The 12,059-nt window shown below is 44.9% G+C and overlaps 1 protein-coding gene across 1 annotated transcript; it reads left to right on the top strand.

The window, feature by feature from the left end:
• The first annotated feature begins 206 nt into the window (after window positions 1-206).
• On the top strand, window positions 207-10,218 carry LOC120846925. Its single transcript, XM_042286970.1, has 10 exons — window positions 207-212; window positions 325-345; window positions 547-697; window positions 813-925; window positions 992-1,156; window positions 1,456-1,642; window positions 4,944-5,186; window positions 9,426-9,597; window positions 9,697-9,842; window positions 10,049-10,218. Exons 1-10 carry the CDS (start codon window positions 207-209, stop codon window positions 10,216-10,218), a joined length of 1,374 nt encoding a protein of 457 aa, XP_042142904.1.
• The last annotated feature ends 1,841 nt before the right edge of the window (window positions 10,219-12,059 follow it).

The following is a 12,059-nucleotide window of genomic DNA, read 5'->3' as shown; positions in this document are numbered from 1 at the left end:
TGAATTGCGATCTGCTTGTGCCCCACACTTTCAAAAGGCTTTTTTCTGTCTTCCAGCACGTAGCGCCACTGCTCGTTCTGCTCGTCGTGTATTCGGAGACTTGACAACGATGGTGGATTTCACTGCCTGCCCCCTCGCTTGTTGTGCTGCGTTATTCCGCTCTTAGTTTGTCTGCGGTGTACTTAAATGTTATTTAAATTATCTAAATGTTGGTAATAAATTTATTAAATTGTAAACAAGTTTGCCTACCTTGATGATTAGATGCAGAATTGTCACCTTAATCTTCTGTATTCTTTCCGAGTAAAAATACTTGTCAATTTACAGGTTAAAAACGGCAGTAATGAGGTAGAAGGACAGCAAAAGAAGCTGTCTTTTTAGAAGCTCTTCAATGTGTGGAATACTCAGAGTTAATACATCATATCTGCTTTATTTAATCAAGTTCTGACCCAAAATAGTCAAAGCATGCACATAATCTCAAAATGCAACTAAGAAGCCCCTTGGATACAGCACATATCTTTATCACGTTTTGTTTGCATCTTATTCCAGGACCAGTGCACCACGTCCGCCACCGAAGCCAGAGCAGATTTACGAGCCGAAGTTCCTCGTCTTCGATTCGTGCCTGAGGGAGCTGCTCGACAGGTGCCTGGTCTGTGGTGCACCAGAATGCAAAGTGAAGCTGGACTTTGTGGGCACGATGGTTCGGGCTGAAGTGACATGTCCCCTATCACACTCTCGAACCTGGCGCAGCCAGCCTGTTTTGAACAGGAAGCCAATGGGGAACATTTCAGTGTGCTCTGCAATCCTGTTCTCAGGAAGCAGCCCGACCAAGGTGTTGCGACTGTTTTCTTTTATGGGCATGCAGTCGTTGCAGAAGACGCAGTACTTCGCATTCCAGCGCTGCTACCTGCTGCCTGCAGTCACTGAGGTGTGGCAATTTTAAATTTTTGCAATAGCAGATGGGGTTTCACCTGTACATTCTCATTTATCGTAGGTCTGGCACTCCGAGCAAGCAACGCTCCTCGATGGTCTTCGAGGAAAGCGGTTGTGCCTTGCTGGAGACGGGAGGGCTGATACGCCAGGCCACTCCGCAGACTTCGGCTCATACACGTTGCTGGAGGCGTCCACCAACCGTGTCCTGCACACTGAGCTTGTGAAAGTAAGGCATTACGCTATAAGTACTGCTACATTGTCTTGTGGACTTGGCATCTTGTGACCAACTTAAAAAACTAACTGGAATGTTTTAGTGTTGAAGTCGCAGAGAAACTACAGCTGAGAACGGTGATTTACCCGGCAAAGAACTGAGAATTAATTTGGAAAACTTGAGGGCTCTTCAGGACACAGTGACATATCAGTGCAAATAGGGTGCACGACAACTGTCAAATTGTCTCTTACGTCTGCCCATTTTGTGGCAGTGAGATCAAAGTTGATCTCTTGCACGTTGAAAATATTTTGCAGTCCACCGAGGTTTTTTCAAGCAACAGGATGGAGACTGAGGGGATGGAGCGGTGTCTGAACTACCTCCGTGCCCAAGACATGTCGGTCGACACGCTGGTAACCGACCGGCACTCCGAGGGCAAGGCTGCCCTGAGGAGGAACCATCCTGACATCAGACATCATTTCGATGTGTGGCATGTTGCCAAAGGTACTATGCTTGTTCTGCAGTCATTGTCAGCTGCTGACAGATGGCTGGTGATGCTGTCTGTAATTCCTGGCTTAGAAATGCTGCTGTTTTTTCTTTTTTTGATTCTAAGCTTTGTCGTTCCTGGCTCTCCCAAGAACTTACTCATTGATTCATAATTCAACACTCCAAAGTCACCGACTTTTTATTATAGTGGAAAGAATAACCCTCATTCATCAGTTCAATTCTCTGAGCAACCGTGATTGCTTCATAGCCATGGGCTTAATTGACACGCCTAACTGATTAGTGGTGTCTGTTGCCAGAAAAGGTTGCAAAATTACGCAGGGAGAATTTTTGTTGCTGTCTAAACTGACTGAGAAACATTGTACTGTAAGATACCGTTCAAGTGCCCACTTCAAGCATCCACTCTTAACATGTTTCAAACTTAGGAATTCTGCAAATAATTTGACCGGACAAGTGCCCATGTCTAGATTGATTCAGTTTTCAGTGAAAAATGAGTGGGTGCTCTGCCGGTATTTTCCGGTAACTCCTACGTCTGTATGCACGATGCAATATGAAATTTTCGTTTTCTGTTTATGGTTATAGTGGCCAGACTTTGCACTAGTTCTTAAGTTTAGTAGATAATTTCATTAAAAAATAAGCTAATTACAAAGTGGTACCTCATTCTTTCATATGGTGGCTTGGGAGGGCTGAGTGTGTGAGTGTAAGAAATATTGGCACATGTTCAGTACAAACAATTTACATACAAAGGTAGATGGTGTTTCGGAGACAATGTTAATTACATAACAGTCTTTTGATAGTTTGGGTCCGGAAACTTCATCAGTATCCCATCTAGGAATTTCTCTGACCCATCGATGGATGCCCCCAGCTGTGCACACATAAACTACTGTGGGAGCTTCCTCACTCCAGCAACTGTAGCAGTGGGCAATCTGCAGCTATGATTATGTGATTTTTAGACATCAGGCGTAGCAAAAGTAGAAAACAGCAGAACATTTCGATAATGTTGGTGACTATTCTATTCCACTCCGTCCTCTCCCGAAGGGATCAGCCTCTCGTATCATTTGTGAACATCTTGTAGTTTTTCTTGAAGATATAGGCATTTTACAGAAACTACAGCTAGGGTGCGGCATTTTTTAAGTTCAATTTTGAGCGAAATCCGAGTGTTCTTCAGAGTACTCTTTATCTTAAAAAGTAACTCTGGTCGAAAACGAATCAAAATAAATGACTTGGTATCGCTTAGTTTTAGTGGCACGAAATATGATCACAGCCGAAATATTGCGCCAAAGTGAAGTTGCATACTCCACTAAAACCAATTTTAAAGATGAGACCAGCTGCCCTTTACTGGGCGGCAAGCAGGTTAGCTCTTTGTCAAGGAGCACTGGCACAGCACCCTTGTGACATCGCGTCACACTGGAGCTGCAGTTGATTCTGCACGTTGTACTGCGTGCCGCAGCACCACGGTGATGTTGAGTCGTGGCTGTACGTCTGATGATCAGTGTTGCCATCCCTCTGGCAGGTAGTTTCAGGTTTTTTATAGACGCCCGAAACCAAACTTCGAGCTGTGATATTTACAAAACTACGCACAATACCTTGCAATTCAGGGATGCTGCCTTAGCTAAGAACAGTCGTAATCCCAAATTAAAAAAAGATGGACCTGAGCTGCCCTTTAAATTCAGATATTCAAAGATTTCGTTTGTTGCCTGCAAAAATTGGGAGTTTTTTGGTTTATAAATCATTTGGCGGAGGTAGGGGACTGCAGTTAGTAGATTCATTAGAATAAAAATTGCATAGACAACACAATAAGAGCTGAGCCGTCTATGATGATAATAAATGTCTTTGGAAATAAATGCATGCACATATTTAAATCCTCTCACTTGTCTCAAGCCAATGTATCTGCAGCAGTATGTGCCAATTAGAATTCCAGTACTCCGTGATGGGAAGGGCAAGTTTTCCATTCTTTGCGCTAACTTGCACCCAGAAAAACTTAGAAGCAATAAACGCTGCAACGATTCTTGAAAAGGGGGATCGGTGGCTGAGTGGGCTAACGCGCACCAAATCTGACCACGTGGAGCGAAAGCTCGCGCTGCAGAACCCAGGGATCCTGGGTTCGATCCCCAGCCCTGCCCGTTTCGATCCGGATAAGCATCGTACCGGCATGCGGTCGTGTATCACTACTGCGTGGTGCACGTTAAAGACCCCAGGCTAGCAGTTCATCTACAGCTGAGACACCAGATGCCCCTTGGGGCTGATCAACTTCTGGTATACACACAACACAATTACTTTACTTTAGTCTTGAAAGGGACAGATATTTCTTAGCTTAACCAGCAGATAGCTTGCATCTGGTCACCACATGCTGTTACTGGGAAAGCCTACTTGAAGTTTACACCCCTGTCAACATGGATGCGACAAGGGAATGTGCAAATAGGTGCATAAAGACTGTCTGCAGCAAATGGAGGCCACTACAAGATATTTGCATGTCTAGGAAAGATACTTGTCCAACTGTAAGACCAGATGCTGAGTAGCTGGCCAGGCCAGACATGTTCGACTTTTGTCGTAAGAAGGATACCCTGTTTTTGTGCGAAGCATTCAATATCTCGCAATTCAAGCAAAACATATATACCATTCAAATTTTTACAACTGGTAGCCTCCAAATTTCGAGTTTTCGGGTGTATCCGAATCCTCAATACTTTTGCCTCCCTGTGTTTTTCTGTTGTATGTTTCTACAGCCTAAAGTTAAACAGCCTCAACGTGCGACTTGTCTGTCAGTTTATGAGCAATTTAGCCAGTGCAGTACATTGGCTAGCCTGGGGTCTTTAACGTGCACCACGCAGTAGTGATACACGACCGCACGCCGGTATGATGCTCATCCAGATCGAAATGGGCAGGAGCGGGGATTGAACCCAGGATACCTGGGTTCTGCAGCGCGAGCTTTCGCTCCACGTGCCCTGAGCTGGTGTGCGCTAGACCACTCAGACACCGATCGGATCTATCAGAAAATCTCATTTATCATAAAATGCAGAACTCTAGCTATATACCTGTTTACTGTCATAGTGCACTCTTACTTACACCCTTTAATGTATTTAGTTTGGCAGAGTATGGCCAATAATGATCTTGCACCAAAAATCTTGCAACCAACGACAGCAACATCAATAAACCATACCATGTTTGTCGTGCTTCAGTTCTTCCCAGCCAAAGCTCTCTGAGAGCATAGCAAAAGTTTCTAAACCAGAGCTTCCAAGAACTGTGGTTTTGCCATTGTGCACTCGATAACATGTTCTTATAAGTTAAATACACTGGTTTTTAGGTGTTAACAAGAAGATCGTCGCTGTGGCCCGAGGAACGAAGCACAGTGTACTTCTGAAGTGGATCAAAACCATCATCCGGCACCTCCACTGGTGTGCTCGCACGAGTGATGGGGACGGCAAGCTCGTCCTGGCCAAGTGGGTGTCCTTGATCAGGCACATGATCAATGTCCATGAGCACCCTGATCCCCTACACCCAGCCTGTGAACACGGCAAGATCTCTGATCGTCTCTGGCTCGAGGAAGGCAAGTTTTACCCAGTTGTTTGGAGAGTCCTTGAAGTACTTTGTAAAGCATATCTTGGGCATATCGGGGTCTATGCTTCATACAATGGAAGCTAAATAACGCTACTAGAGACGCAGAGTTAACTGCTTACAAAACAGTGATATGTCCTATTTTGGAGTATGCGAATGTGGTATGGAGTCCTAAGAAGATAGACAAATTAGAAAAAATTCAAAGGCTAGCTGTGCTGCTGCTATCTGCAAATAGACCATATGCGAAATCTAGAGCGCCATCAGTAGCGTGCCGAGAACCACGTCCGCCATCTTGGTAGATGCAAAAATGTTCCAAAAGCCGGGTGAATTCATGATTGAAAAGGTTTACTCCGACTTAACATAACAAATTAATAACAAAAGGTACAGACGTTTTGCCACCTATGCAGGTGGCATCTTCAGTATACACTGACACAAATGAGGTGAGGTCGACCAGTCTACCTATCACACACGTCCCCGTAAACGTCCGGCAGGGGGCCACGGTTGGTGTTGCACACCGATGAGTCACGGCGAATGAACCAGGACTCGACGAATTTTCTTTGCCCCCACCTTTGTTCTCGGGCCAGCGTCGTCGCATTGTCCAGGTCGAAACTGTGTCCTGTCGTCCAGCAGTGTTCGACAAGTTCCGTCTTGGACCGCGTGGCATGGGTGGCCTTGGCAACGTCCCTTTTGTGTTCTTTTAATCTCGTTGCCCTCTTTCTGCCCGTTTCGCCGATGTAGGTTGCGTCACAATCCCCGCACTGCACTTTGTATACGACCCCACTCTGACCGTCTGCAGAGGTGCGGTCCTTCGGTTTCGGGAACACATTCGCTAAGGTATAATGTGGTTTAAAAACAGTTTGTACGCCCAGCGGGCGCAAAGCTCTCCGAACAGCATCTGACACGCCCTGGACATAGGGAATAGATACAATAGACGTTGCCCGCACTCGTGACTCACTCCCCCTTCCCCTCTGCATTCGCCTCTGCGTATTGTTAATAAACGTCCTCGGATAATGGCGCCGCTCTAACGCACCAACCACATTTTCTACCTCTTGCAACTGTAGCTGCTTGTTAGAGCACACTGCATCACAACGTGATAAAAAGGTTCTTACAACGGACCGTTTGTGTTCGGTCGGGTGATGCGAGTCAAAGGACAAAAAATTTGGTAGTGGCGAGAAAACGAAACCAGTGACCCGACCGGCAAAGACCCCATGTAAACAAGTGACCACGCTTCGTGCGAGAGATGCAATGCCAACTCGTTGCTGCGTTCTGCTGCGGATGCAGCGATAAACCTTCGATTTGTGCATACCGTGAACATGAACAGGGTTCCCAATTTTTTCTTATTTTTATTTGTTACTTGAGATGCAGCTTTTGACAAAAACAATCGGTGAAAACGCGAAGAAACATGTGGATGTTATCGCACATCAACGTTACTAAAACACTCAGTTGGGAAACTCCAATAGAGACAGCCCTAAAAATATGGCCCAAATCTGTCTCCGAGCACCGAGCTAAAAACCATTTCTCCCGCAGCGGCCACTCGAGAAACTGCACGTGACTTCTATTTTTGGCTTGGGCAGGGGTAAACCCCGTCTCCCCGGCGGACGCGCCGCGTTGAAGTACTGAAGTTAAAATGCACCTAGGTCGGGACGCGCTACCTGAAAGGCCCGCTGAGGCATGGTTTTATAAAAACAATATTAATTGTTCCGCAAAACCTTGCGAACTAAAGATGATAAAAACATCACGCGCCCCTCTTTTGGTACTAAACTCCAATAAATTTCATACAAAACGAGTCTTTTTCGTTTGTTTTTACGCAAAAACAGGCATTCTAAGAGCTCAAGGTGACCACAGTACAGACAAATGATAAAGAGTGGCGCTGTTGTCGCATTTAGCTCGGTCTCGGTGGACGCCAGCGGCCCAGGTTTCGACGGCGAGTTTCCCAACTGAGTGTTTTAGTAACGTTGTCGCACATTAAGCCATTGACAACTGGGCCCTAATCTTTTCACGAACTTGTACCAAATTTCTTTCTGAACCTTTTTTTTTCACGTTGTAGTGTCGGTTTGCGTTTTTCTTGGTGTGCAAGCAGCTCAATGTATGCGGACGAGACCAAGGCTGTTAAGCGAAGCAAGAGGATGACAGTTTTAATACTTCACGCCACTAATCATAATTGAAGATGCGTATGGTCAACAGTGAACAACAAAAGCTAAAAGCACCACAGAGCCCACATTTTAATGTCATATACTTTAAAAAAAATTTAATTACTTTAGAAAGCCAGGAAACAATTTCATTGCAGCGATTTCTATACACTTGATCTGGCGTCGGCACACGAGGTTTGTAAAACACCTCTAAAACTAAACAGCTAGGAGAGTTTGTTGATATAATATTCTTGAATATTTAAAGCACGCTCATGTAGAATAGAAAACACAACAGACACGGACGACGTATCTGTTTGCTCAACACTCACAGAGATGGGATTTTGCTGTCTTTTTGGTTGAACGCCATGTTCAACTTAGTGTCATCGCAGTGGCTATAACTTCTATGTCGGCGGTCGTGAAAACTTGCATTGCGGACGTCGAATGAAGCCACGTGGACGGTGCCACCTTCATTTTACAATCACTTTTTCTTTTTCTGAGGGGGGTGGGATATTGTAGTTGAGGTAAAATTTTTGTTTAGTGCAAAGTAGTTTTGAGAAAGTTAGTGCAGTTATTCTGCCAGGGTTAAACAAATCTTGATTAATAGTGCAACATCCGTCAACCGCACGTGCTTGAGGTCAATGCTATCTGAAACCAATTTGAGCTCTTTGCAATGCCTGAAAAATATTGTTTAGGGCACGGTTTTCTTAAAAAAAAACACAAAGCTTTACAAAAGAAAAAAAAGAAAAAAACCTTTCGCCAGTAACAAATAAAAAAAAAGCTAACCTTGAGTCGCATGTATTGGCATGGAGCAGTCTACCCGGAAACAGAACAACTTCATTGGTATTTGCATCAAAAAAAGACTTAAAAGTGCTCTCGGAGATGTAGTACCCCTCGTGGGGAGGTCTTTAAGGTAATAAAGTGAAGTGAAGAGATGAAAGGCATGACAGCCTAGTTTGTTGTCCACGTTGGATGATCGGAAGTCAGAAAACAAAAAAGTTTCTGATTCACACCTAGTGGCCAATCGCCCATGTTCTGGAAATGCTGAGAAACCGAAACTGAAGATACTTGATGTTACCAAGATGGCCGCATGCACAGTGGTGCCAGACCACCAAGCAGTTTCGCATATGGTCTATTGCCGGTCATGTTGACTGAATCACTCCATTCACGCTGGTATGGTGGCCCGAGCTCCGATGTATCGCGTCTGCTTGCAATTTTTCCAGGAATTCGGCAGTCATCCTAATTACTGGTGTTTGATCTCGTGAGATGGTTGTCCTGGTGAAAGCCTAACCAGCCACTTATTGAACCAGCTCAAATGGGGGAAGGTACTCACTCAATAACAAGAGTGATGATAGCTGCTGCTGGGAAATACTTTTCCCAGCAGCAGCTAGCAAACAACCTGTTTGCTTTTCCAGTCAGATGTTCTGCGGTGCTTTTCCAGACAGATGTTCTGCGACTTGCACAACCCCAGAAAAAGATTAAATGATTACTGAATGAGCCATCCACTAGCTGACAGTTTTTGGCAGTTACCTATGGCCAGGTGAGTGAGGGAGTGGAGAGATGTGCTGATACTAAAGCCAGTAAAATTGCAGTAATCAACCTCAACAAGTGGCCTCCCCTGCTCAGCCTGTCCCATTGTGCTGAGTCATGGAGCTGTTGGTTCGGTTTTAGTTGGGCAGGGCTCCATTGAAATAAGGCGCAGTTCATGCATTCAGCACACAGTCATGTCCAATTAATATTGACTCTGTTTATGTAAATAATACCCAAAATATAAACAGCTTTTGGTGACGAACCAGGTAAATACATGCATTTTTTGTCTTGTTATTCTGAATGAGTCACTTTATAAACAGCGTTTTTGGAGAAAAGAGGCTGTTCATATCAACGAGACGTGACTGCAACTGGTTTGGGGACCACCGTCCAATACTTTTAATTAATATTACTTAAGGAGCACTCTTCTTATTGTAGTTACTACTTTATATGAAGTGCATTAGCTGTAAGTTACTTTGTATTCTACATGAAATATCTCTTACCTAACACTGGATTACCAATGTTATTATAATAATTGATGGCTTCCATAACAAAGTTCTGCTTTTAAACTTGCCCAGGCACTGAGACATTCAAGAAGCTGGAAGCTATCCTGATGGCACCGCACCTCCTGAGGGACATCCCATTCCTGTCGCCAAAGGAGCAGACGTTTGGACTAGAGTCTTTTCATGCAGTCCTGATCCACTTTGCCCCGAAGTCGAGCAAGTTCCTCTTTGAGGGAATGCTATCACGGTAAGAAAAATAGAACTAGACAATGTAACTGCAAGTGCAAAATATTTATGTCATTATTTTGAAAACAGCCATTCAGATATGTTCACATTTTAACTGCAGCACCTACATCGCGGCCCTGCACTTCAACCATAATGCGGACAGGGACGTCTTGATCGACGAAGATGGAAATCCAAGGTTCCATCAGAAGTGCTCCAAGGCGGACAGGCGATGGACTGTTGTGCCTGCCAAAGAAGCAGTCACATATGGTGAGGATCTGAGTTTTAAGCACTTTGTAATATTCATAAAGTTGTGATCATGAGTGCAAGTATTAAATACAAAAGTTGTGTTTTAAGCAATGAAAAGAGGTCATACTAAGACATTTCAGCTGCTACTTTAGATAGGAGAAAATCAATGCATGGGAAACAGCAATGTACAATTTATAATGGTTTTTCACACTACTTTTGTTTCGTAGACTATGTGCAGAAGCTGATTGACGCTGTGCTGGGGTGCTTGGTTCGGTGGCCCACCTACGCCATTGCCGAGAGGGCTGCTTACCGGCAGTCCCATGACACTCTCAGCAGCAAGTGTGGCGTGAAACCACAGCTGGAGGACGCCATCGCAAGGCATAGATCACGCTTCTAAACTTGAGAAACCTGCATGATTCTGTATGTGTGCTTACTACCTTAATCGCAGTCAGCAGGAACACCGGTGTGCATGGCATAGAGTATTTTCCGACCACTCTAATGGCCGAACACGCAACTGCAGCGCGTCTTCATCGCTGCAGTTGCGCGCTGGGCCATTGCATGCTCTGGTAGTACAAGATGCCACCATACTTTTTCTGTGATTAACGTAGTGCATGCAGAACTGGTTGTTTCTTTGTTCTGGTTGAGACATCTAACATTTTTGGGCCAAATGGTGCAGCCGTGGACCACCAGTTCTGTGGGTAGTTTACAGTTTGTGAGGGCTCAATGGATCGTTTAAGTATGTAATTCTTACTTTTTCTTCTCATTGCGCACTCATTCTGCTGGAAACCTGATACCGATGGGAAGGCCTTCTTCATTTTTGCCTTTTATTTGTCCCAGGTTCGTTGAACAGTGGCCAATCTGTCTTACCATGCTTTGGACATGCCGTGAAGTTTTTTGAGAGTGAAACAGGTTGTTTGCTAGTTACTCCATCCGTAGGCTACAGCTAAGTGGTCATCTTGTTCAGCCATATTTTCACTGTAGGGGCTGGGCATTCGACGGTGGATTGTAGGTGGGCACAAGCAGGGAGCTTGCCGTGGTCATTCTATCTGTAGTGCTTGAAGCCTCCCTTAGTTGGCTATGCTGTGGTGTCTGGGTTGTTTGAAGAACCTAGGACACCCATCGCAAAGCCTCACATAGTCCAGTTTGTACGGCGACTTGCATCAGCACTTGGAAGTCAAACACTCTGGGTGTCCTTTCACGATACATAGTGTGGCGGTTTGTTGTGTCTGCACCCTAGGGTGCCCACTTCGAGTTGCCGTGGCCACTGGATTTGTCGTATAACTTTACATCGCTCTCCTCATTGCTGTTTGAGTGGTCCTGCCGCAGCGTGTCTTTGTTTCCTCGTCCTTGGGTCGTTTCCTTCTATTTTAGGTTGCATACATGTCAAAACTGCCTTTGAAGTCATTGGGTGAATCACGAAGAGAGCATTTGCAGAGTGGTATGTTTTCTACGTCAATCTGAACAGGATTCCCATCAGCATTTCCGATTTTGTTTATGAAAGTTTCCTCTGTAGTCAACCAGTTGCCAACTTTCCTTTCGTACGTTTGAATTTCTCCCAGCATATCTGGCAGGTAATATTGAATCTCTTCAAAACAAAGCCTCTAGATTCATAGCTCGTGACTCCTCACATTACCAGTGTAACCGACCTGAAACATCGGTTTAACCTGTTACCTCTTTGCACTAGAAGGTGTTTTGCTTGCCTACCATTTATTTAGAGAGTCTTTGCTATGGCTGGCCCACCGTAGATCATCCAATTTATTGTTACGTTCGAGAAGTCATAGTTACTTTAATTACCCAAGAGCATTAATAAGAGACTGCCAACTAGGCCCACCGTCCGTTCAGTTCAAAGTCCCTTGCCGGAGTGTTTACGTGTGTCGCACACTTGCACAAGCTCTGGTGCTCATCGCTGTTTGTGCGGTTCCTGACGATGGTAGCTTTTCTATTGCAACATATCAATCCTTCCACCCAGGAGGAAGTCCTTACAGGGGGATGCCTGACCGTTGGCGTTTAGTTGTCTGGAACTTGGGCGACTGGGATGCTGCACATGACGCAGTTTCAGCAATATCATGTGAAGCATCTGGTTTACAAATGTCATCTGTGTCACAGCCTACTTGGCTGATGGAGCAGAACTCTCTTTTGCCTGTGTTGTCTTCTGGATGTAGTCCAAATGATGTCGTACCTTGCTGCTGTCATCGATGAGCCAACAACATAGACCAATACGACGCAGAATCCAGCTTC

This window comes from Ixodes scapularis, unplaced genomic scaffold (genome assembly GCF_016920785.2).
Source record: "Ixodes scapularis isolate PalLabHiFi unplaced genomic scaffold, ASM1692078v2 PGA_scaffold8__174_contigs__length_109621045, whole genome shotgun sequence".
NCBI classification, from domain to species: domain Eukaryota; kingdom Metazoa; phylum Arthropoda; class Arachnida; order Ixodida; family Ixodidae; genus Ixodes; species Ixodes scapularis.
The sequence above is the reverse complement of the archived record's forward strand: the minus strand, read 5'-3'. Positions and strand labels throughout refer to the sequence as shown.

Bases quoted from the DNA above. Each gene is read 5' to 3' on its own strand.
- LOC120846925 (XM_042286970.1), top strand. The intron at 5,187-9,425 runs GCAAGTTTTACC...AAACTTGCCCAG, and splicing joins TCGTCTCTGGCTCGAGGAAG to GCACTGAGACATTCAAGAAG. The intron at 9,843-10,048 runs GTGAGGATCTGA...TTTGTTTCGTAG, and splicing joins CAAAGAAGCAGTCACATATG to ACTATGTGCAGAAGCTGATT.